Source organism: Vicia villosa, unplaced genomic scaffold, assembly GCF_029867415.1.
Source record: "Vicia villosa cultivar HV-30 ecotype Madison, WI unplaced genomic scaffold, Vvil1.0 ctg.000044F_1_1, whole genome shotgun sequence".
Classification (NCBI taxonomy): domain Eukaryota; kingdom Viridiplantae; phylum Streptophyta; class Magnoliopsida; order Fabales; family Fabaceae; genus Vicia; species Vicia villosa.
The window spans coordinates 1,771,783-1,798,764 of record NW_026704976.1 but is presented as its reverse complement, the minus strand read 5'-3'; the positions used below and the strand labels follow the sequence as shown (position 1 = coordinate 1,798,764).

Here is a 26,982-nt window from a genome sequence, read left to right as displayed (position 1 = left end):
TTGGTAACTCAATTTGATGCAACCTGCACCTATGTTTGAAGGGTTGGATTCCAATCCAAGAAAGGAAATTCATTATGAGCAGCTTAGTACAACCAGTCTTACAAGCAACAACAAACCATATGTTATCCTATGCATTTTCTAAACACTACCCAATGACTTTCTATTTAGGTTTTCCTCTAAATATGAGAGCTACTCTCGCTTTCTCTCAAACACTGACCCAATTGTTTGGACTTTTAATCACTAAACCCTAGTGATCAACCTCAATCATAATAATGAGTGATGTTGAATCTTACAACTGAACTAGACAAACCTATTATGCCAAGTTACTGAAACATAGTTGTGTACATAAAACAAGGACTCTTTTGAAGCCTAAAATTTATTGATCTTCAATGTATGATCCGTGTTTTCAAAATTAGGAAAGGGCTCCTTATATAGCATAATTCTTTTAGGCTTTTCTTCATGGATATTTAATTTGATTTCATTCAGAACTGATGCAGAATCTGTTGGATATTATTTGTTCCTTAAATATTACCAACAATATATGCTTTTTTTAATTTAAATTCAAATTTAAATCTCTATTTAAGTCTGAATAATCTTCACCCAGTTGTCAAATAAATCACCTAATCATATTGTTAAATCAATAACAATAAAATCTTTTGCATAACATACTCCAAAATGCAGCAGTCTGGCCTGTTGCGCAAAGGCCTGTATGTCGTACCACATGCTAGATCAACTAGATCAACTAGAACACTTTGAACATTTCTTTATGTTGTTGTTTTGCAAAATGCAGTCAATCCAAAGGGTCGATTCATAAATAACTTCATGTAGTTTATCATTAATTCCCGTTGGTTGCGATTCATTACATAAGTTTAAATTTTGTTAGAATTGGAACCTAATTGTGTTTTAGTACTAATTAAAATTTGTGAACCAATGGAGTTAGAATCCCATATCAATTATTATTTTTTAGGGAACACGTCTCGTGTAAATTCCGATGTTTCAATTTATTGTAGTTTGTAACTCCTTGGACATAATATATAATCCATTTGAGATATTTGTTGACTGTGTAATTGTATCCGTGATTAATTTTCAATTCAAGCATAAGGTCTATATTTTTCAATTTAGGACTTCCACATTCAAAAACTCTGATATTTCTTTTTGAAAATCGGTCTAATTTTGTAAATGGTTTATTCACCCCATCTAGACCGTTCCTCTACTCCATATTCTTACCCAACAATTGGCCTCAGAGCTAGTCTCTTAATTAGGTCTAAGTGAATCAATAGTTTGGGAATATGGTTAACAATGACGATCCAAAGGGAGCATACAATAGAGCATCAATTTTTTAAGGCAAGAATTATGTTTATTGGAATTTGGAAAGAAAACATGTATGTACATTTACTATAAGTTCACAAAAATCTATGGGTATTAGTTACTGACAAGCCTTTTATCCCTAAAGGTAATGATGACGCTATTAAACACCGAAAGGATGGAACAAATGATGAAACCAAAAATGATTTATATGATTTGAAGGCGAGGAACATACTTATCTCAACTTTAAGTGTGGAAGTATTTTACTTAATTTCACATCATAAGAGCGCACAAGCTATGTGGAACAATCTTTAAACCCTTATGATGGAACTGAAGACGTTAAGTATTATAAGATCAACATGTTAAGGGAGGAGTTTGAACTTTTTCGTATGGAACCTGAAGAATATATGGAATACATGCAGACTTGTTTCATCCACTTAATAAACAAACTAAACAACTTGGGAAAGTCCTTTTCTTATAAAGATTGTGATAACAAAATATTAAGGTCTATGTGTACGGAATGACAAATGAAGGTTACCGCCATAAAAGAATCTAATGATCTTAGTACTTTGGAGATCACAAAGTTATTTTGGAAACTTGCTGAACATGAAAATGAGCTTAAATGACTCGCAAATAGCGAAGTAAAGTCGAAAATCTTTGCCCTGGCATTGGGATCACTACTACCTCCAATTTCCTCATGTGTGGGAGATTGTGCCCTCCTATCATCCATGATTAGGGACAGTTAGGACTAAGAGTGGAGACTTTTATGAGTGTCAAAGTAATGGCGATAATGGAAGGTGTGACCCATAGTAGTTTTACCAGGACCCCACAGTAAGTGTCATTGTACTTGCTAAAAATTACTTTCGGTGAACATCAACAATATATGTTCATGAAGTTGGACTCTGAAGTTGAATATAGAAAGAAAAGAACTTAATAAAAGCCCCAGTAAAAAATGTCCTAAAGAAGTAATATCTTATAATGTGGGAAAGTGTTGAAAATTAGAAAAAATAAATAAATTGATATTCTAAATAATTAGTTGCCATAAAAATCGATTACTTTGTTGATTTGACAGACTGTAGAAAATATGTCTCGAACACCTCCCTCATCTTTTACAAAGACATATGCACCCTTCCATTATCAAGCAGCAACTTATTGAAAGGTGCTTATGAGTTTGGTCTTCTATGTGAATTGTTTAAACTTTCTTTCATGTCATTCTTTCTTGGTTCCTTTTTGGATCTTGATGATCCTCCTTTATTTGTAAGGTTTGGAGTACTTCTTGTACTTTTCTTATTAATAAATTTTGCTTATAAAAAAAATTGACAAGGTGGTCCACTCCCAATAGAGCTATGATGGTTTGATCTTAAGGTCCCAATCATTAGCACAGTTCACATTGTCAATGTTTACTTGTAGTAGAAGCAGGATCATTGCTTGAAGGAGACGACATAACACATCGGCTCAAGCTTTGGGCACAAATTTTTTTTCTTCAACACAAAAAAAATGAGACTCTTATCGACTTGAGAGAAAATAACAAAAAAATGATTAACTCAAAATAATTAACTTCATTTTTCGTGACAGTAAAAGGATGACCTACTTAGTTTACTTAAATTACTGGTTAACCAAAATTGACAAGACAAACGATTAATAGATAGGTGAACTTCTTTCACATAGCAAGTCATGTGAGTGTGAATATAGTCTAACATGAGTCAATCGACATTTTCTCAAGTCTTGGGCACTCAATTTCTTTTTGGCATGTTCTTTGGTTGGATGAAGGAATTTTAAAGGATCTTTGCTGAATTTGTTTAATATATCCCTTCTGTAAGATGCTTCAATTGGAGCCATGGGAGATTGGAAAGATGGGAGTTGGCTTTGGGGAGATCTTGGAATTCCCGCTTCTCTTTCTTCTGGCCGGGCTGTTGGCATCGACGGTCTTCTTCAGCTGTTTTCCGCAGCTACTGTTTCAAATTATCAGTCAGATTCCATCTTTTGGCAGCATGAGGAAGGAGATGTTTTTACTGTTTCTTCTTGCTATAATGTATTGTGTAGACATTATATTCCTTTTGGACCGGATAATTGCTATGACTCGGCCTTTTTTGCTATTTGGAAGGTGGAAGTTCCTATAAAAGTAAAAGCGTTTGAATGGAGGTGCTTTGTCAACAAAATCTCAACTAAAGACTCGCTTTTGAGTAAAGGTATTCTTAATTCTTCTTCGAATTTAGAATGTGTTTTCTGTGATGACTTTGATGAGTCTTTGAATCATTCTTTTTTACTTTGTCGGAATGTCGTTATTGTTTGGAAGGAGATGGTTGTCTGGATAGGAATGTGTTTTAACAGCATTTTAGATTTTAAAGAGAATTTCTGGTTTTGGAGCTATTTTTGTCACTTTAAGAAGGTCAAAAGAGAAAAGGAGAGAATCGTTTGGAGTCTTTGGTTGCTTAGGAATGATATAGTTTTTAACAATTCTTCTTGGAATTCGAGGGGTGTGGTTTGGAGTTGTAAAGCGCTTATTTGGAGGTAGTCGTGTATCGGGAAAATTACTCATCCCAATTGTAACTTTTATGAGTTTAGCAATAACCCGTTGTTTTACTTAAGTTGGGTTTCAATCGGTGTGTAATTTTCTTTTTTGGGCTATAAGCCTTTGTATCTTGTTCTTGGTTGGTTTGTTCTTAATATATTTCTTGCCTTAAAAAAAATTTTGATAAAACTTTAGACTCGGTTAAAACTCATTAGAACTAGAGAATTGGGCATTATTACCATGTTCCGTGCTTATATCATTATTAACAAAAAATGATAGATTATGCAACCAAAGTATGAAAGAAGTTGTCGTTGGAGATAAAGTCAACAAACTATATCACTAAATGGAAGAAACCGAGTTAAACATACCACATCATGTATCTCACACATATAGTTGACAAAATGGGCTCGGCCCACCGGGCCGGTCCATAAGGCCAACAATTTAGCGCGGGCCAGACCGTAATATACCTTAAAAAACACGACCCTGTCTTTTTGGGTCAGCTCATCGGGCCTATGTTTTTCATGGACTGGGTCAGGTCAAGCAGACTTCGGGCTGACCCATAAAAAAATTTGGTAAATTTTGGCGTATATATATATATATATATATATTTAAACATCACTTATATACGTTTATTATGACTCTCTACTCATGTTGTATTGCATTTATCCATTACATCCCGTTTATAAAATTAAAACTATAATATTTAAATATGGGCCAGGCTGATCCATTGGACTGCACGGACCTTTGAAAAATGGGTCAGACTCATTTTATCTAATTTATTAAGCAATTGGGCTGAGTCAGCCTATTTAAACATATTGGCCTACCAGACCTAAACGGGTTGAGCCGGACCAATCCATTTGACAACTCTACACACAAATAGAAAACACACTTTATTTATGTAAATAGTCTAATAGGACAACATTTATGCATGTCACAATTCTATTGCCACTAAGATAATTCTCTCTACAAATACTTAGACTATGTATAAATCATTTTGACCCATCTAATCAATCAATCAATCTATTTCATATATTTTAGTATCTCTTTATTTAATTGAATTTTGTCATATACTACTACTTTTTAGTTTAACAAGTCAACATGCCACACACATCATAATAAAACTAGTATATATAATGTCTCAAAGTTTTATAACAGTCTCATTCTCTTATACTTTCTCATAATTTATTCAATATAAAACTAATTAATAATGATACAATTATTCACTACTCCTACTTATATCTAACAAATAAAAGACACTCCTAACTTAAAATGCATTAAAATCTCTTAAAAACAACCCTTTAACTTATTTAGAGAAGAAGAAGGTGTGGGAATGACAGCATATACTAATAAAAAAACAAGCAAGAGAAAGAAGAAAATGGTAGCTTTTTCAACTGCTACACGTCGATGCCGTAAGCAACAATAATATTTTCAAGTCGGCCACACGCAACCTCTCTCCCCTTCCTTCCCTCTGTATTCGAACCACGCCACTCAACTCACATCATATCCCTCTCTCTCTCCTCTCTCTCTCTCTTGTTGCTTTCCATCTATCTAACAAATCTAACCACTACTTATTACCACTATTATTTACAAAGTAATGGATTCATTTTCATGACCCTTCATTATTCATTTACTATTTCTTTTCTTGAATCTCACTTTTCTCTTTCCATTTAGATTTTCATCACAGAAAACTCAGAATGGCCAATCCTTATTCTTCTGTTTCTCATGTTCTATGTAACAGAAAGTTTATGTTTTTTCATGGTTTCTTCTCTTGGGTCATTATGTAATGTAACCAACCAACAACTCTTGTCTCTTGGATCATGTTATGTTAGATTATTCTTAGATCCATTTTCATGTGAGTGATCTTTGTTCTCTTGAGGACCCTTTCTCTATGTGCGTGTCCCATAGTCTTCTCCAATATTCCTCACTCTCACAGTGTAATGTAACTATCTTCATCATCATCATGGAGGTTAAGCTTTGCAATGACAAGTGCCACAGAGAAATGGTTGATAACTTTTTGCCATTGTTGAGAGGTTTTTGTCTAAGGTTGGCCAAGATAGTGCATGATTGAGTGAGGGTATGATTGTAATTAAATACATTTTTTTGTTGGTTTTTTCTGTTTATTTTTCTTCATGTTGAAGATGAATTGGTTTATTTGGTGGAAGATATTAAAATTACTATGGTTTTGTTGTTGTTGATTATTATTATTATTTTTAATATTAATGTTTTTGTTATGGAGCATGGGAAATTACAAAGATTTCTTTCTGGGTTATTGTTTTGGTTTGGTTTGTGTGTACTTTTTTGGCATGGGTGAATTTTTTACTTAAACTAGAGAGTGTACTTGTTTGTCATTTTGTTTCCTTAATTTACTTGATGGGTTTCATCATTCCCAACTTGGGACATGGAAAGATTAATGATCTAAAGCTTCTTAAGTCATTAGTTATCAAATGATTGGTTTGATATTTTACTAGATTAGTAGGTTTCATAATAATAACAAAAAATTACTAGGCTCTATAAAGTGGACATGCAGGGTTAGGCTTAGGATGCAGCGATAAATTTCTCAAAAATATACGTAATAGGTTCTTTTTTTCATAATTATTTCAACAGTAATATAATTGGAGGGAAAAAAACAAATTTATATTTTTAAGTATAAATTTATTGGAGATATAATTATTTTAAAAATTTCATTGATACATGTGAAAATTTGGACAAACTATTATATAAGTGAACTACATGTGAAAAGTAAATTATAATTATCTTACTTTATGTGTTATTAAATATAAATATTTATTATTTTTTATCTTTTATTAAAAAAATTTAGTGCTGTAATAAATCGGTCTGTTTATATGTTATATATAGATGTACTTAAAATTTTATTTAAATGAGTATATAATTATTTTAACTTTTAAGTTTAATAGATTTAATACTATTAGTTAAAGGTTTATTTAAAAATGAAATAATATATTTATTTAAAAATTTAGAAAAAAAATTCATACTTAAGAATAATTATTTTTATGAAATTGAAGCTGATATTTAGAGACCAAGGAAGTAATGGGTAAATGTTGGTTTTAATCTCTTAGGTCACATTAGGCACAGTGCTCACATATTACGAAACTTGAAAACTTACTTTCAAGGTTTCCAACTTGTCACGTGGAAATAAATATCAACCATATAATCTATATTACTATTGTCATCGTGAATTTAACGTGCAAATTACCAAGGCCACTAAATCATTTGTTATTTGTGCAAAGATTGGCTTCATATTCACATATTAATATTTCTCATAAAAAAAATATAATTACATTTTTATCGGGAGTTCGTATTACATTTTTTATTAGGAGTTGGTAGAGTAGTTTGAAGGAAGTTGAATCAGTGAGAAAAATAATAAAAAATTGTATGTTTTTGTTAAAAATATAATATGTGATAATTTTGAGTGATTAAGGATTTGTTTGGTGTAGAGAAGAAGTTGAAAAGAGAGAAAGGGATGAGAAAGAAGTTGATAAGAGAGAAATACATGAGAAATAGAATAGATTTGTAGTATTGTTTGTAACAAGAGAAATGAAAGAGAAATAGAGAAGAGAGAAGTAGAATGATTTAAGTAATTGACAAAAACACCCTTATCTAAACAATTAATTATTTTTAAAAGAAATAAATTGTTTAAAATGTTAGTTTATTAATTTAATTATTTTATATTAACTATATCAGTTAACTCATTAATATTAAAATTGCTTTTTGTTTTTCAGTTTTTAAAATAATTTTTTCAATTTTGTTCTTAAAATTTTGGAGTTCATTGTAACTTTATTATTTAAACTTTTCAATTTATATTTTATCTAACAAAAAAAAATACATATTTTATCATCTTAAATGACGATGATATTTCTATGTGACGTTCTATTAGCATTTTTAGCATATACATGAAAAAATCTTTATTTTAGTTGATGATTTGTAAATAGAGAATGGGGGCAATTGATGGAAATAACCATAAAATATTAGTCTCTTTTCTATTTCTTCTCACATGAGAGATGATCAGAAAATGTGGTAGGTCCCACATTATTTAACTCTCTCTTCTCTACTTCTTGGCACACCAAACAAGAGAAGTTTATCATTTCTCTTGTACTTCTCTCTTTGCAACTTCTCTCTTCCCATCTTCTCTTAAAACAAACATAGCCTAAGAGTTGTAAGAGATTTTTAGGGTTTGTTGTGACATTTGGGATTGGTTCACGTAGGGATGTAAGAAGTTCGTATGTGGTATTTACGTAATGACATTGATCCTTTTCTATTTATAGGGTGGAGTCCGACTTCGGATTGACTTCCTCTGACTCATTATTCATGAGAACGTGATTGACTTCCTCTAACTCGTTCGTTGTTCCAGGCTCAAATACATCGCTTTAGGGCGGTAATTATCTTCTTGTGGAAGTCCAACATTTATGTCTACATAAGAAAGGAGTTACTTGTTGTAAGTAATGTAGTTGCATATCCCTATGGGGGTTGGTTGCATGTCCTAATCATATGTAGTGGAAGCACCTCCGATATAGTTATTTTGTTGTTTGTCTTATCACTTTCGTTTATTATCTTTTATTGAGACTCTCTCACAAATTGCACATCGTGATTAAGGTTGTATATATATATATATATATATATATATATATATATATATATATATATATATATATATATATATATATATTCATAGAATAAAATAGAGTGCATACAATAAAGGGTGTCACATGCCGTTTCCAATACAATTGAAAACCAAACATAATCACACAATTAACATGCATCTGTTCAAATTATAACACATATTAAACTTCATGTTTTCTCAAGTATGTATAACGCAACAGAATAATAATTTCTCAAACATTTCAATGATTATATCCCATACTATAATCATCTACCAATCATATTGACATCGTCATACCATAAGTAAGTCATATGAATTCAACATAGGCAACAAAGCCATCAAACATAAAATATATCCAAAATACCATGTCAATAAGATAAAGCATTATAACGTTTCAAACAATCAAACATAAGTTCAAATACCCCTGCAGTGTTACATGACTAGAGCATTGACTCACTACCTAAATCAAAACAATTAACCGAACGAGCTCCTCGGCTAATCCTCGTGAAAACACACTACTCCTCGGAACCTGTGCGATGTCACCATGAACATCATTCAAACAGAAGGGTGAGAATTCACATCATAATAGATACATATAATATGAACAATGACTATGTCTCAAAGAAATCAAACATAGACTGCGTGTGTGATTAGTCGGGTTGTTCAGAGTCTTAAAGAGATGGAAAAATAACTATATGTTTGACTTTTCCTTTTTATACTCACACCAATATTACAAAACCTTGACAAACACCTAGTTCACTTAATGCAGTTGCAAAAGGACAGTCATTAAATGATTCACAATGTTGATCTCAAAGTTATTGAATGGAAGGCAGAAACCCAGAAAGGGGAATAATCACTTGTGGAGAAGGATAATGCACATCTTGTTGGCACAATCTCCATAATAAAAAAACTCTATGAAAATGAGACTAGTACGAACAATATGGAGTAAACAAGCAAGTTCAAACGCAAACACTCCTATTATAGGGTGTCTACATTATATAAGATCTCTCGAAATAGAAGCAGAGGTACCAAGATCTTGATACCCAAAAAACTCTAGAAAAGAGGCGAAAGTAAGAAGAAGACACTCTTTTTATCTTCAAAGAAATGAGTTGATTTCTTATCTACGTCAAGCACTAACAACCAAAAATGGCATATGAGTTTAACCAAAAACTGAGTAAGCGAAATTCACAAGAAATAATAATGATAAAAAGAAAAATAAGTTATGTTAATTGCAAGTCACAAATGGCAAAAAAAAGGGTAAAATGTTGCTTCAGAAGCCTTTTAAATGTGCCTTATCCATTGAGGATCATACAATCTACTATGCACCACTAACGGCTAAGATTTTATAAAAAAAAACTTCAAAACACTCAAGCATTCTAAAGAAGAAGAAGCATCATCGCCAGTTAGCGTATGGACACGCATCAGTCATCCCCAACAAAACATTACCTATTGCAAGAAATGCATTAAATGCAATGTTCCTAATGACAATGATGTCCCATCAAAAGCTTTCACTTCCCTGAACCGGGCAATCGATCTATAACATGTATGGCAAACCCTCATCCTACAACAGAGACATGGGCTTGAGGGACAACTGTTCTGGACCAATGGTGAAGTGAAATGGGGTAGAGCACCCGAAATAGGTAAACCTATAGTTCCGCTGAAGAAGATAATTATGCTTACTAAAGCTTTATTGACCGTCCAAATCAATCTTACGTCTGATTGTGATCTGCACCTCATTCCATGCTTTTTGTTGATAATCATTCTCGCTATTTAATACAAAGACACACCATTTCTCAAATATCGAATACATTCTGACTCCCACATCACCACTTATTCTCTTACTAACTTGAACATTAGAGTGTTAATCTTGCAAATGAGCCTTTATCTCCACTATATTGGAAAGTCAAGTCCTCCATAACAAGCATAACTACTTCATTTCCGAAACGATTTTAGTTCGACCATGTAACACCTTCTATCTAAAAATAAAAATCTTTTAAAGTTGTTACATAAATAGTAAAAATAATAATGAATACAAAAATAAATGTAACAATATTAGTTTGGAGTAAAGTTTGTAAAAATTAATCAATATTGCACTGGACAATTACAACGACATTAATTTTATAACAAATTTTTTAATTAAAAACACTTATTTTAAAATGGAGGAAGTATTTTTTGCTTCTATAAATTTTTGGATTATTCTAAATTTAATCTTTATTTTTTATATTTACTACAAAACTCTTTTTACGTATTTTTTTTAAGTCAACATATATTTTTAGATGATTTTATTTTGCAAGCATGTTTAACACATTATAAATTTATCTCTATAAAGTTGATTTAAAATTTGATTTTAAAGTTTAAAAATTTTCTACTTTTATTTTAAACTTTTTATGTTTAAATAGTTTGTATTTAATACATTTTGTGTCTTAAATTTTAACAAATGAAAATATTATAATATTCTAAACCTACCTAAAAAAAATCAATCTATTTAAAAAATTTAAGAATAATTATAAGACTTTGAGTTTCACTACAAGAAAAGTGTGATATAGCCACTTAAATGTTGCGACGTGATTATCACGTGCTCAAAAAAGTGAGTTGCGACGTGATAATCACGTCACTAGTTGACTCCTAGGCAAATTTAGTGACGTGATTGCCATGTCACTAAGTAGTGACATGTAAATCACGTCGCAATTAAAGATGCTTTTCTGACCCAAACGCTGCTACGCCTGCTCTGACTGAAAATGCATTAATCTCTGATCCAAAGTTTGCGACGTGATTTTCACTTCACTAAATAGTGAAGTGAAAATCACGTCACTAAAAGTTGCCACCTTGTCTCCTGCGACGTGAATTTTCACTTCGCAAATATTGGTTTGTGATGTGTTTTTTTGGTTTGTGGCGTGATATTCACGTCACTAATGAGGCTTTTTTTTGTAGTGTTTAAAGCGAATTAAAACTACATATCAATTTTTTTGTTAGGATTAAAAAACAATTAAAATTAAATAATGATTAAACTTAGAAGATTTTCATTTTATATATTCAACCATAAATGCAATTTTACCATAATATATATCTTATGATACTCTCTGACTCTCTTCCCTTTATCATTTTATTTTGTTTAAAGATAAAGTAGTAATAACTACTAAAAACTTATACACGACCGTGAATATCAATAATTAAAAATAATAATAACTACTAAAAACTTATACACGACCGTGAATATCAGTAATTAAATTTTAGCGATCCTGATGATACTCATATTTAAACGACGTACAATTTAATAATAATATTGGTTTCGGCTACTTGAGCTAGAATTTGGATACTTATATATCTTTTATTTATAACTATGTTATGGAACTCTATGACACACATTCAACATAGTATAGTTAAAAATGTGTCATATATTATGTATTTATCATATCTAATATATTTGTCAGCTTTTTTTTTATTATTTCATAGGATCATTTTTTAAGATACTGCATATTATAAATCAATGTTCTTCTACCATTGTCATAAACAGGCATGAGCAACAAAAAAAGAGAGAAGGAGAAAAAAAAAAAGCTGATCAAGATTACAGAAATCTTGTATCAACTTTGTATTACAATGTTGTCATTTTCATGTTTGGACTTGTTCTCTTGCTATTATTACATTTCCATGGAAATCCAAAAAAGAAAAATCAGAAAAACACAGTTCTATGGCTTCTTGGTTTCATTTTTTCTGCATATGAAATGCTTGAACAAATGCCTCAACAAACAAATTCCCATTTTCTGCTGCAGAAAATCTAATACTCTGTAAGATTCTTTGTTTAATGATATGATGATGATGACTTGACTGACCCTTTTAATTCTACAGTAACAAGTGAGGTAGAAGTGTCAACAAGTATGGAAACAGGATCACAATGATGAGAACAAGACCAAGAAGTATGGCATAACATGTCCATTTCCTTGAATCCTTTTGATGCTCTCTAGCTTCATGAAGTTGTTCAGTACCTCTCCTAACAAAAGAACTAGCATGTGCAACATGACTCTCTATGTTATTCAGTTGTTGTCCTTGTGACTCAACAAGTGCTGCCATGTCCAAGAAAACTTGATGTAACTCAATCAAGTTTTTCTCTATTTCCTTAACAGCATCATGTCTTTCTTGAATCTCGGATATTGTGTCCATAATCTGACCCCTACCCTGTTCCTGAATTGCTCTCTGCATAAAAGTTTCACTTTCTCCACTTGATATCAAATTCTCAATTGTGTCTTCATCAGCTTTCTCACCTGTTATTGTAAAATACCTTCTTTCGATTGTTTCCTTGTACTCCTGTTGCATTCTTGCTCTTAATCCTTGAAAGTCGTCCATCATATCTTTGAGTTTTTTCCCCAATCCACTAACCACTGAAGTTCTTGTTCTATCGGCTGACGAACCTGGACCGCACCCTGCAATGTTTCTATTCGCGGCATTCGAACGTTCTAACGCTTCGAGCTTACCCTTTATGATTTTAACTCTTTTGAGAACCTGTTCAACATCTTTATCCATCCTTGCTCTAAGATCTTTCATTGTTTTAGCATTGTGGACAATTTTGCTTTCTTCATTCGCCTCTTGTAATTTTCTATAAAGCTTCTCAACTAGCCTCATGTCTTCTTTCACATTCTCAACATCCTCAAAGAATTTATCAAGGTTGATGCTTTCTTTTCCTGCTTCAACATCATCCATGTGAGCTTGCTCCTTCAAGTCACTATATTTTTTGAAGGAGCTTGAAAACAAGTCATTCATTTTTGCAAATTTTTTAATGAACAATGACCAACAATGTTTTTTTTTCTTTCCTTTTTTTTTTCTCTTTGTTTTTTTATTGGTTTCTTGTGTACTTGGTAAATCTACTGATAGAAAAACCTTACAAAAGAAAAATTGATTGTTTGATCATGTAACACAATTCTATGTTTCCTTAATGTGTCCTCATCCTTCTTTGGATTTGATCAATTATTTTTACTAATGGAGAGGAAACAAGAAGGTAACAAAAGGCAAAAAAAACTAATTGTTACCAACAAAAGGGTAAGAAGCAAAAACAAGATGTTTTTCTTCTTGGGGTGGATGTATTAGAGGTTCATGATTAATGTGAAATGGGGACCAGACAAATTAACTAGACAATACTAATGAAAGAAAGGTGTTTAGATGTTGGATATACCAAAGGTTACTCCTATATGAACATGTGGCAGTGCTGTTTTTTCTTGTGCTCTATTAATGACTTCTTCATTTTAATTTTTATCCTCTAAGTCAACTTTGTCTTTTTAAGGGTGCATTTGAGCTGAAATTAAAATTTGTATAAATAGAACTATTAAAATTATCTATCAAATTTCATTTTATTATTATTAAAATCTCAATGATAAATTTATAATAAAATATTCTCTCTTCCTTTTTTTTTTCAATTGGATCATCTCCTCTCATTTTTCTCTTAATTCTTTTTCAAACTTTCTATCTTTGTCTTAATAGAGAATGACATTAAGAGTTAGGAGAGAAATGGGGAGAAAAGAATCCAAAATACTAAAACTTAAATAAATATTTTATTTATGTTAGTATAATAAACCAATAGACTAATAGAGAAGTTTAAGTTTATTACTATTATTATTATTATTATTATTATTATTATTATTATTATTATTATTATTATTATTATTATTATTATTCAAAATTTCACATTCACAAGTTAATAATGTTAGAATTATATTATATAGTAAAATATTTGAAAACGGTTAAAAATTTCGTCTTCATTGCAGTTCGTTTCTAATCGCTTAATTGTGGCAATTTGACTTGCCTTTATTGTAACCTACGATACCTACATTTTATTAGATTTGAGAGAGTGAATTTAATCTCATATTACTTAAAAATATGATTACTTAAAGATATGGTTTATATAATGTTTATAAAGTTAGGTAGTCATTATCTTAATAGTCAATTTTGTAAGAAAGAATTAAGTCAAACTCATAAATTTTAAGATGATATCAGAGACTTCCATAAATCTGACATGCTTTTGTTGCAGTCTCCAACATCTACATTGTGTTAGATTTTAGATTTGAAGGAAGCAGATTTAGATTTAATTCCACATTTAGAGTAATAGCTTATAGTGTTTAAAGTCGTCTCAATTTCTTAAAAGACTCTAATAAGTTGTAGTTTAACTATGAAAAAACACATAAAAGCCCTATTTAAATGATATAAATATTGTGAAATGTTATTTTTACACTAAATATAACATCTACACCGTATAATAATACGGTTTTGTTTTACTAGAATATTTAATAATTATTTTTTATTTTTGCTGACACAAACAATTGTTTGGGACAATGTGTATTGGATACGGTGTACACAACTACACACATAGGTGTTACATTTTGGTGTAAGCATAGCACCTCTCATAAATATTTTATGAGACCTTATTTAAACATGGGTTAACCGTGACAAATTTGAAACCTTGTGCAATAACCCGTCTTGCACACCTTCTAAGACAACCCTAATGTTTATAAAACTTGGACGACCCTCATCTTACACCACCAGTTTTACATACATTGGATTTGAAGGGAGTAGATTTAATCTCACATTACTTAAGAGTACTGGAAACTTTAACTGTTTTACACAGATGAGTTGGTACACTTTAACACATTCTAAAATAAACAGTATGACGTGTTTACAAGAGATGTAAATGCAAGTATGTAATACAACAAATCATATTGTCCGATTTGTCATCATGTTGCTTGGTTGTGTGTTGAAAACAATTAACTAAAACTTTTTTTAGTGTTCAGGATAAAAACACATTATAATTATGCTAAACACATTATTAAGAACTGTGCAATGGATAAGACAACCAATATACTTCGGCAAACTTTTGTGCAAAGGTTGCTTGCCCAAGTACGGACAAAATTCTGCTTCCAATAAAGAGAAACAGCCAACAGAACCTAGACCAACTAGAAAAATTTCAAGGGTTAAAAATCAATTGAGAGAACAAATTAAGCATAGTTACATTTTCAATGTTGTCAAAATCAGATGGCACGGTGAGCCCTCAAAAAGAAACTAAATAGCTTCAACCCACTACCTGATTCAGCTGCATTCCATAATTTCCCTACACAAAACACTATGTCGATTCCAGAATATTTTGGTCTTTTCACCAATTCCTTTTTCTCCTACCCCTCTTTATGTACAAACATGAATAATAAGATGCCAAAATGGATGAATTACAACAAAATATTTCCCCACTTCAACAAGCTTTCCAAGAACATGTCAAATTATGGCTAATGCCGGTATGATTTTCACACGTTCATAGGCAAAGACTGAGTGTGTTCCTTATCTGCATTATGACTACTGTTACCATGGATAACACCATTGCTAAGCTTCTCTTCCCTCACTACATCTCCTACCTGCTGTGACTGACTACCTGATGAATCTCCAGTACCAGAGTTCAACACATTCTGCTGCTGCTTGAGGCAAATCTCAGTAGCATCGTGAAGCAGCTTCATTACACCACCAGAATCTGAACCGGGTGATAATTCTTCTTCTCGCTCCGGCTGGATATTGAGATCAATTTGGCCTTTAAATGGAGACACAGATGATTTTATCCGGTGAGGATCATCGTCGGAACCGTCATTACCCTCCTTGTTCATGTTTGGGCTACTATCACCTGTATTACTATTATGCAAAGAATCATCATCAAGCAAAATCTCGGATGAAGGCAATTGCTGGGAATTCTGTTGCTGCATCTTTTTACGTGTTGTCTCTGCTTCTCTTTCGGATTGTTTCTTCTCACGCCGTAACATAAGAGTACGGAAACGACGTTTCACCGTTAGACAAACATTACATGTGCATGTCTGCTTATGCTTGGGGCCCTTTCCACTAGGAGGCTGGATACACACAATGCAAGAGCAGCCAGGTCTATGTCGTGGGTGTTTAGTTGTGGCCTGGGAAGATGCCGGAAGAGCCTCCCCTTCCCCCAGGATAGCTAGATTTGCGAGTGTATCAAGTCCCTCCAAAGCTTCAGCATGATCAGGATCCTGCTTAGCAGCCTTCATTTTCTTGGAAACAGCTGCCAAACAAATGCAATTAATAACAAGTAGTATTTATATCCTTGTTTAACAATTTATGATATTAAAGATTACACAACCCATGACAAGGAATCTCAGATATTGGTTAAAGTGAAGAAATAAAAACAATTCATACCTGAATTACAAGGGGGTAACAAATTCTCAAGTTGTTCTGCTGTTAGCTCTTGTGCAACTGAACAAGAAGACCTGACAGCAAAGAGGATTTGCAAATTAAAATAAAACACTAATGCAGTGATTATATATTTAGATAAATTAATGATGTGCTTTGTGCAAATGAGCATGGAATAAGTCGTCAAATTTTCAATCACTACATCCACTCATTTTCTCCTAACCAATCTTGTCCTACGCGTGGAAGGATATGTTTACAAGAGAATGGATCACTCTCGTACCTTTCTGGATCCCAAGAATTATCAGAACACGTCCATTTTGATGGAAGAAGTGCACATGCTGGCAATTTGCGCCATTTCAGACAATCTTCACATTGAGCCCACTGAATCCTTTCACTGGAAAATAAAGTACATTGCTGGCAATTATTTACTTGGGTTAATTGCAACAAATAAACCACCCAGCCTAAAGAGAAATTAAATAAATTGTGTATAACTATAAAACAGGTCTTTCTTAGAAACTACCCGATAAAACACGCACAGCAAATAAAAAAAGATACGTAACATCCTTCAGAAGTATTAAAAAATCAATGACAGTCTTATCAAATACAGGACATTGTGCTTGTCATCGTAATCAATTAACAATAACAACAACAATGATATGATCATAATAATAAGCTTAAATGGCGTTGGATGAGTTATTTACCCCATATTATCACTAGCAAAAATAGTTGGCTTCCCAAGCACTGGAGCATCCTGTAAAAGCATTCTCAGCATAAAAGGTTTCCACAATGCATAATAATACTCATAAAACTATCAATCAAATAAAATAACAAGAAAGATGGCAACAAAGACAATAATTCAATCCAATATTCGAAGTACAAGTCAAGTGACTGGAACAAAATAAAAGTATCTATGTTCACAGGCTACATGGTGGTGAGGATGAAAAATGGTTTAAGAATATGAAGATCGAGAAAACACCATCCTCAACTAAAACCAGTTGAAGATCATTTATGGTAATTGAAAGCACAAAGCAACTGTCCTTCATCACTTTCATTCCCTGTTTGCGCAGTCAGAGGCTTAGGTTTGACTGTATTTCATGAAGAATCGACTATATTTCAAACATGACAGCATAGTGGAAGAACTATATGACACGCATCATGGGCACATCGCAATTATCATTTGGTTAGTTTGATATAACCAACGGATTCAAAGAATTAGTATCCGAAGATAATTTTGATATACTTTAAGTAAGCATGTTTAGGTTTATATGGACCAAGTCACTAAAAGTTAAATTAAAACTAGCAGGTCAAAACCACTTCGGAAGCAGAGCAAGAGAAAAAGCACCTCATATTCCTCAAACTCAAAGCCTTCAATCACCACAATGCTTGGAACATGGTTAGGAGGGGGGCGGAGCAGGCCTTGAGCTTCTTGCCATGTAATCTTCAGCTCTATTATGTCGTCATTTTCAATTTTTAGACGTTTACTTTTTGAACCCAATATGTTATTCTTTCTCTTTCTAGAGATTAAAGATTTGCTCCCCAGTGCTTCTTTTGCAATGTATCCCGACTTATCAATTTTTGACCAAGAACTAGGATCACCCAACTCAACCTAGGTAAAAGATGCAACCAAGTAAGAGAAAATTTAAAGTTGAAAAAAAAATAGCAATTACAATGCAGTTAGCTATTTGATACTAACTTCATGTGCAGAAAATCCATTTCCAGTCTTATTAGCTTCATTATCCTGGAAAAGAAAAATATGTGCTTTCTCAGTAGACACTCAAATATTTACCTAACTAACACACACACACACAAATAGATAAGGTTCTATTAAATTAAATATACAAAACATGCAACAAAAATAAAAAAGATTTATTAAAATCATGAACTATCCTTTATTAGAAAATATCCACAACTATAAGATTAGCCTTAGTAACCTGAGCAGAATCCGGATAGCATGGAAATTGGAATTAGAAACTACAAAAGGGCATAACAGTCGCACCATATAAAAAAATATATCAAAGCAAATGCTGATTTCTTACAATTTCTAATCAATTTCATGCATATATTATCAACACATATTCCAGTTAAAGTTAGTTCGGTTCAACCATACTATTCACACTCAAATTATGTACACCAGACAATTATACAACGGATATTACCTGATCAGGTGGCATAGAAGTTGTAGCCTTTCTAAATCCCATAACCAACCTCCCTTCTGGCTCCAACCGGCTAAATGTTACTGAAAAAAACAGTTCAGGTGAGCAACAATACAATACCACTAACTCAAAACTATCAATTCAGCAAGATGGTGGTACAACACAGTATAAAATGGGAGGGGAGAAGACAAAATCATATAAGACAAAAGGATTTAACAGGGATTATTTGAGGCAATATTTCCGAGCATTATGACCTAGAAGACCTGAATACAAATATCACTAATATAGCTAGTGTCATCAGGCAAATTATCATTGACCTAGAGATACCGAGAATATCTTATGATTATCATACAAATATGTTGATTGCTTTGTTTCCTTACAAAGGGCATATTTGTTGTCCTTAAAAAGTAGATAAGGTTGCTAGAGATGCTAAGAAAATCTTAAGATTATAAAAGATGTATCTAGAATTTTTTTAATAATTATGTAACCTTTTCCAAAAAACAATTAAGCCACAAAACTGTTTTTGTTCTTTTCTCAGAAGTAAAAATAACAGATTGAAAAACATTTATATTATAAAATGAAGTTCTTAGGCATAACAAAACGAGCCTATAATAAGGTAGTCAGCCTTACTGCCAAGTGAATTTGGGCTTGTTCTAATAATAATAGAAGTTTCCTCATTAGTAAAAGTTTGAGTGTTAGAATTTGAATTGCTTAGAAAATGATGGAAAGAGAAAGAAAATTGGAGTAGGAAGAATCTGAAACTGTTAATCCTGAAAAGTGAAGTGTTGGAAATTAGAATACAATGGATTATAAGAGTAGAGTAGTTATGTGTAGGTTATGTTACGGGTAGAACTGTAGCTGACAGCTGTAAAGTTGCAACTGTCAGATTCTGTTACTAAAATATTCATTTACTGGGATAAAATAATCTCATCCTAATAGTTAGTGCAGCAGATTATAAGCCCAGCCTGCAATCCATTGAGAACCCAGTGCTCATTCTATTCCATAGAAAATAGGTATTATAAATGAACAAATATACTCTTAATGCAGGTGAACAAATTATAGCATATTATTACACACCAATAACATATTCAGTGCTATACTTGCCCTCTTTATATCATTGTCTTCTTTCCAACCTAAAACCATGATCCTAAACAAGGGCCATAAGGAAGGTTCATGCAAATCTGACTCATGAAGTTTTACTTAGCAAGAAGGAAACAAGAAAAGAGCTCTAAATCATCAAACAAATTAATTTCCTTCATGGCAGTGTCTTACCTGTGTCACCTGCTTGCAACTGCATGGATTGTATGCATGGAGTTACACCCTCTAAAACATACATTCTGCTGTTGTTATTCGGCCAGAAGCGGAACTGGAATATCCATTCCTTTCCTTTTGCATCAAGGATTTTAAGTGGCAACCCTTCAGGCTGAGAAATTGGTGGGAAGTAGGTCTGTTTCATTGAACAAATAATAATATTATTATAGTAATAACCCTTTAACAAAATATTCATGAAAAAATAAGGTGGCCATGCCGTGCAGAACATAAAACAAACTATTGCTAAAGCCTAGAAGGAACTCCGCAAATCTATAGAACAATCCAAAATTAGCAGAGATGATAAATAACCTAGGACGATTATATTTGATCATAAATCATACAATAAAAACCGCCACAAGCCTTGTCTAATTAGGTGGAGTTGGCTACATGGATTAAACAATGAGACAATCCTCTACCATACATTACGTTAAAGATTGACCATTTAGGTGGAATTGGCTAATGCGTGTCTCATTTTAATGTTTTCTTGGTTTCTACTCTCTACTGCTCCAGGTAAAGACAATTTTCATGAATTTTAAAATGCAAGTTTACCCTTCCCGGTTTCTATAATCTATTGAAAGTTATTATTTTCTAGAGATATACAGGTGATAGAAGAATAATATTATCATGCCATATGAATTTGACAAAACTAGCACTTCATTGGACACTATACACTAATTTACATTCCAGACAAGGAGCTTATCAGTGTACGTAATTACAAGGCAGAACAAGAGATTCATGACATGCAAATATTACAAAAGGAACACGGCCAATCGTTAATCACAGTAAATTCAATTTACTACAGTCATAAAGCTTCCACACAACACGTACTCAATCCAAAAATACTTTCCAATTAATAGCTTGAAGAGAGGATCTCAAGACCAACCTCAGCACACTTTTTGGGTAGCACCAAACGCCCAATTCGCCCAGCATCACTAGCACTCAATGTTTTTTGGAACAAGGGAGTTATTACAGAATTAGAACTTGGGTGAAGTTAAGATACACATTCTGATATGGATTTATACATAATTGATAAATAAAGTGCATTAAAAAGATGTAAAGCAACGTAATAATTATGTGATTTGAAGGATACTCGATAGATATTTGTTGTAGCTCCAGCTCAGTACACCTGGGCCAGTAACGTGGCAACAACTGGCTTCTTCCTCGGGCATCTGCTCGAGGTCGTCCATTGCGAACCTGAGCTTCACCTGATGAGTCAAGAGCTAAATGCATAGTGCCACAAAATTGCTTGCCTGGATGAGGTGGAGTTTGTTGTGAATGAATTCCAGTTACCCCAATTAGACCATTTCTTTCATTTGGGGATGAATATGGTACAGATAAACCAAATGGTTGAGAAGATGAGTCTTCCTTCAGGGAATGATGCTGTTGGCACATATTTAAACACGGACTTGATTTGTCCTCGTTCTTCATTCCTGCAATACGACAAAGAATCCGGTTATGTAGCCATCTCCAAGTTATTAATGCATTCATCAACCTCCTAAATCTGATAGCTGAAAAAGTAAACAGTTGAGAAGGTCAACAAATGTATTACCATTCATTAGCGCCATTTCCCTTGAACCAAGTTTGACATTCCAATTAGCCGATATTCCAGAAAAATCTTCATTTTTCTTTTCCAAAGATGAGGGGGGTAACCTTTCATTGCCATAAATTTTGTCAAAGGTATTTGATAACTCAACGACAGAATGCCCATCTGGAGGCTGGTCAGATGAAGAAGCTGAATTGAATAAACTGGGTGCTTGCTTCCAGGGTACAGGTCCCGATCCAGCTAACTGACTCCAATTTTTGGCAGATATGTCTCTAAATCTCTCCGATAAACGATTTTGAAGAGATAAAGATTGCGGCCATGGCAGATTAGATGGCTGAGATACAAATAACAGATAAATAGCACAGTCAATATACCAAAAATCTTCCATCCAACTAGGATTTAATAACAAAATATTATCAAAGCATCATGGCATAACCAGAAATTACAAACCATTTGCTAGTCAGGGAGTTTATAATTTAAAGAAATAAGCTAAAAATGACAAAGGGGCTTTTACAAGAGTAACTAAGTGCGGAAGGAAATTTTTAGACCTTGGGCAGTAAAGAAGAGGCACCATTGTAAAATTGGTTAGAAAAGAAGCCAAAATGGAAAGAGAGGGACAAATTCGATACAAGACTGTCAAAACAAAATCTCAACATAGCAGACATTTCTGACCTTAACTTAGTCCAAAGAGCAGGGAAAGAAAATTAAAAGAATAATCTGAAGCAGTAACAAATGCAATATTCAATATAATAAGACTTATTGAGAGTATTATTTCTTATTGCCAACACAAAACAAGAATTCCATCCTCAGGCTCAATCTATTTCAATTTTTCAGCATATTTCTTGCATAAACTAGTTCTATTTAGATTAACTGTCAAGGAAACTTTAATTTCTCATGAGAATGATCTTTCCCTTATTCTCCATTAACTATGAAATGGAAACTTTTTGAGTTTATTTCACTAGACATGGAGGAAAAAGGGGATGCATAAAACCCCCAAGAAATTCAAGCTATACGGTGCATGATGATTCAAGCAAAGCAGGAGAGGGAGCGGACCACATGTCCTCACAATGATAGAGAAACCTACCAAAATAATATTTTTGCGGGCACATGTAAAACACTCAATTCCTCCTGGATCCAACAACACGAAGGTGTTACTGGAAATAATACACCCACAATGAATTCGCTGCAAAGAATGATTGGCTGTTAGTTAAAATTAAAAAAACTGTGACTTAGCCTAGGGATTCTATTTTAAATCTATTTGTATCTAAAATAAAGATACCTTCCTACAAGTCTCACAATTCCTCCAACCAGAAGCATTTGCGTGAAAAATGTCACAGAATCTCCCTTCTTCAAAAGCAGAACTAAGTATCACAGAAACAATCAATTTTTACATATGCATCACGTAAAATACAAAACAATATCCGAACAAAAAATTAAGATAAGCAACAGACACAATTATTTACATATGACTGGTCAAATTATTGATCAAGACATTTGTTATCAAATTGTAGTACAACAATCTTTTCTTCCTTTCATCATTAACAGACAATGAAAACAAATGGTTAATCTAAAAATCTAGCCAAATTATTACTGAAACCTAAGAACAACTCTCTTTTTGGCACAGAGAACAATTTTTTTATACCAAATATTACATAAGAACCTTAAGGAGTCCACTCAGTTTGTACATAATCCAATCCAGCTACTGGTTAAGAATATACAGAAAATATAGGGAATCTACTTGGCATGAGATGAGTATGGCAGAGTTTGATTTGAGATGTGGATTTGGAATGCAGTTTATTCATGTTAACTGATCATAAACAACGGCTCTGAGATGAATATAGAAAATGATAGATCAGAGCCATCATAACCAGAAGAAGAAATAATGAACTCAAACTATGTTAGGAATGAGCCTGAGCCAACAAAAGGGATAAGGTCTGGAAAGTGTTCTCTACTAGAGTTTCCTACATTTGCAAACTGTGACAACTAGTACTGTTGTGTGAGTTAAAGCAATAGCTTACAAACTGTAACGATTGAGGAGGGTTGTGGAAGAGGTGGGAAAAATAGTTAGAAATCTAGTTGTTCAGTTGACTTGACAGTTGTGCAGTGAGAAATCCCATTGGGAAGAGAACTTTTCCTCATGTTAGATTCATTGAATAAGAATCTTTATAGTATCAAGTTCCCTATATTTTTAACTAAACTATATTTTTTCTTTCTCTAGATATCATTTCCTTTTCCAACATTCACTAATATAAAATTATTACGGATCTTATGGCAATCTATAATTTGACGGGCAACAACAAACCAGAGGTGCAGAAGTTGACAGAGAAATCAAGCTGCAAACTCCATGAATGACAATCTTATACGATCCCAAGTGTTGCAAGGGGGAAAAAATGGGGTTTTGAACCAATCCATAGACTTTAAGAATAGCAAAAAATAATAAACATACCATCAAGGTTTTGTTAAGTTTTTGGAGTCCCTTTGTAGGTTAGCTATAGTTCAACCGTAAAAAAACAACTAGGGGCCTTATTTAGTCATGGCTTAACTATGTCAACTCTATTATGAGGCTCTCTTTAATCATTATTTAATCATGAAAATTTTGAGACCATGTGCTATAGTCCACCTAGCACGCCCTTAAAGACGGCCCTTCATACATACATATGGAACACAATGCATGCAACTTAGCAACACCAAGAAACTTTCCACACTACACCAACACATAGCAAAAGGGCCCAATACACATGCATTACTCGTACAACTATGCCACCACATGCCTACACTCAACTAACCACAACCCCTCATACAAAACCTTAGTCCTGGCCAATATACTAACAAGAAACAGTTAAGAATCCACAGTCACATAACATGAGAAGCACTAACCTACTCTATACACTCAACATAGCTCCAAATCAACACACTAAAGAATTAAAAAAACCTCCAATCCAATTTCAATCACATTACCAATCACAGCTTTGTCTTTTTCATCCAAAAACAATCCAAAATTAACAGCACAAACCCATTGGCTAATGCAGAACTACGTAATAGACTCAAAAACATAAGAAGAAAAAAATTAACACAACAAAGATAAACAATAAACTTTATCCAAATTTGCAGAAGAATTACCCAATCTATCAAAACAACTGCCACGTGTATATTATTCCAAAATCAAAATTCCCAAAAAAAAACAAAATTAAACAGTGAAGAAAAAATTAAAAACTTTACTATAAAATAAATTTAAAAAAAGCGAATTTATTTTGTATAAAAAAATCAAACTAAGTCAACAAAACAGTGAAAAGAAGAAGAAGAAAAAAAAAACAAACCCGCATCGATCACAAAGTTCGGCTAGGTCACCAGTACGTAATCTCCAACCTTTCTTAGGTCTTTCAGACTTGAAGTCTTTGCAGTCAGAATTGAAGCATAGTTTGGAGGAAGAAGAAGAAGACGAAGAAGGAGCAGAAGCCATGGAGGCTAAATGGTTGGTGCTGCTTGATCTGTAATCATACGCAACAACGGAAGGGAAGAGAGAGAGAATGAAATGGGTTTTTTTCTAGAGAGAGAGTGTTGAAGTGAGAGTTAGAGAGAGAAAGAAAGATGAGTTTTAAAAAGAGTAGTTGTTGGTTGAAGTGTTGTAGTCTAGTAAATATTCGGCGTTGTTCGTTTCTCTTTCTAAACTTTTTTCCTTCTCAGTATCTATTGTTTGCAACTTTTCCACCAAATATATGCAAATATTTTTCCACTTATAACTACTAGCCTTCTTTATTTTTTTTTATTTTTTATTTTTTATTAGTATTTTATTTGGTACTATACGTGAACGTGCATACATGATTTTTTTACTTTCTTTTACGTTACGTTTATTATACATGGCTGACAACGGGTGGGTTAATTAAAGCCCGAACATTTGGCCCGCCAAAAATAATTAGAGAGGCTGTTTTTTTAGGACTTCTAGTAATATTTTTAGGATAAAGTTAAATAGAATATGACACGTGGCGACAAAAAAGTCCTGATTGGACAAAAATATCTGTCTCAATTTATTTGACCTTTGAAATAACTCTACTTACACTTACACAGTCTATTTCAAAAATCACAATTTATTTTATTTTTGCTTTGAAAGGTTTTATCCAACGGTATGAGTTTGAACATTAAATAACTATTGAGAATAATGTTCATGATTTGATACGAGGGTGCTAAGAAACGATCTATAAGTTATAACCACTAGAGTATACTACATCAAAATCTCTACTCTTCTTTTTCATATCAGTATATGCATGTCGTTTTTATGCATAGGGTGTGAGATTTTGTAAGAAAAAGCTGAACGTGTTGTGAGTGGGTCAAACTACGATTAGAAGTAGTATGGATGCACGTGAATTAAATGGAAGTAGGCGCGTGGAGAATTTATGAAAACGCGCTGAAAGTGGGGAGCATGGGACAATTATATTGCATGGCCCGCGAGCCCACGCTGCTACGCAATCACGTAACTTTTCCAGCTACGCGTACTTGAATGGTTACGGAGGACACAGATCCTCCTAACTAGTAACTAAACAAGTTTGATTCTTTTTTCTTCTTCACCATATATTTCTGATGTAAACTTAAATTGTTTACAATAAAAAATAGATTTAAATTACATTTTCATCATTATTTTTTTGATTTACGATTTTTTTAAATAAACAAAATATTATATAAATGAATAAAACACTAGCACCACTATACTAAAACAGAACATTACATACCGGTGTCAAGTGGTATAACACCCACAGAAGCCCTTAAAAGCACATTTTATACACCAGAACCAAAGACAGATGCCCTCCTCACAAAACACCAGAAACAAGACCCAAAAAAAAAAACCAAAATTATTTAAGACTTAAATTCAATGACTTTTGATCTTTATTTTATATTTTTGCACTTACAAATAAAAAAAATAAAAGAATGACCAAAATTATTTAAATTAGTATAGAATTTAATAAATTTTGTGAAACATGAAAACTATAATTAAGTCTTAAAATTAACTATGAAAATCGGGGTGTTACAATTGGCATGTTGAAACTTGCCTAGAGAATCTACTAATTCTACACCCTTTCGACATATTTATGGGCATGATGCAGTACTCCCTGTAGAAATACACTTGCAATCAGCCAGGATTTAAAGGAAATTTGAAATCTCGGACAAGCACTATCAAAGTATGATGTTCGATGAGGTGGTCAATTTAGATGAAGATTGGTTGTCCTAGATGTTCTGATACGACAAAAAGGGAGAGTGGTCAAAGCATACAATAAAAAGATTAAATCCAAAAGCTCTGTCTCAGGAGACTTAGTTTGGAAAGTCATTTTGCCCATGGACAGAAAAGATCAAGCCTTGGGCAAATTGTCCCCAA

General features: G+C 32.9%; 3 protein-coding genes across 3 annotated transcripts; 1 reads left to right on the top strand and 2 right to left on the bottom strand.

The window, feature by feature from the left end:
• The first annotated feature begins 3,142 nt into the window (after positions 1-3,142).
• On the top strand, positions 3,143-3,820 carry LOC131622764 (uncharacterized). Its single transcript, XM_058893807.1, has one exon. The coding sequence runs from the start codon at positions 3,143-3,145 to the stop codon at positions 3,818-3,820; it is 678 nt and encodes a 225-aa protein (XP_058749790.1).
• Positions 3,821-11,910: 8,090 nt separating this feature from the next.
• Positions 11,911-13,490, bottom strand: LOC131622788 (syntaxin-124-like). Its single transcript, XM_058893826.1, has one exon. It carries the CDS (start codon positions 13,188-13,190, stop codon positions 12,276-12,278), a length of 915 nt encoding a protein of 304 aa, XP_058749809.1. The 5' UTR covers positions 13,191-13,490; the 3' UTR covers positions 11,911-12,275.
• A 1,881-nt stretch (positions 13,491-15,371) lies between these two features.
• LOC131622820 (B3 domain-containing protein Os07g0563300-like) lies at positions 15,372-25,295 on the bottom strand. The gene is made up of 14 exons (XM_058893853.1): positions 24,935-25,295; positions 22,897-22,978; positions 22,702-22,800; positions 21,624-21,951; positions 21,165-21,504; positions 20,958-21,054; positions 20,036-20,210; positions 18,767-18,846; positions 18,304-18,348; positions 17,953-18,216; positions 17,312-17,361; positions 16,891-17,004; positions 16,617-16,687; positions 15,372-16,482 (listed from the first exon to the last, which is right to left on the bottom strand). The coding sequence occupies exons 1-14, from the start codon at positions 25,075-25,077 to the stop codon at positions 15,713-15,715; spliced, it is 2,658 nt and encodes an 885-aa protein (XP_058749836.1). The 5' UTR covers positions 25,078-25,295; the 3' UTR covers positions 15,372-15,712.
• Positions 25,296-26,982: the final 1,687 nt, after the last annotated feature.

Coding starts and splice junctions, on each gene's coding strand:
- LOC131622820 (XM_058893853.1), bottom strand. CDS start 25,077: ATGGCTTCTGCTCCTTCTTCGTCTTCTTCTTCTTCCTCCAAACTATGC. Junction 21,505..21,623: donor GGAAATGGCGCTAATGAATG/GTAATACATTTG, acceptor GTCGTATTGCAG/GAATGAAGAACGAGGACAAA. Junction 17,362..17,952: donor TTGAGTTTGAGGAATATGAG/GTGCTTTTTCTC, acceptor ATGCTTTTACAG/GATGCTCCAGTGCTTGGGAA.
- LOC131622788 (XM_058893826.1), bottom strand. CDS start 13,190: ATGAATGACTTGTTTTCAAGCTCCTTCAAAAAATATAGTGACTTGAAG.
- LOC131622764 (XM_058893807.1), top strand. CDS start 3,143: ATGGGAGATTGGAAAGATGGGAGTTGGCTTTGGGGAGATCTTGGAATT.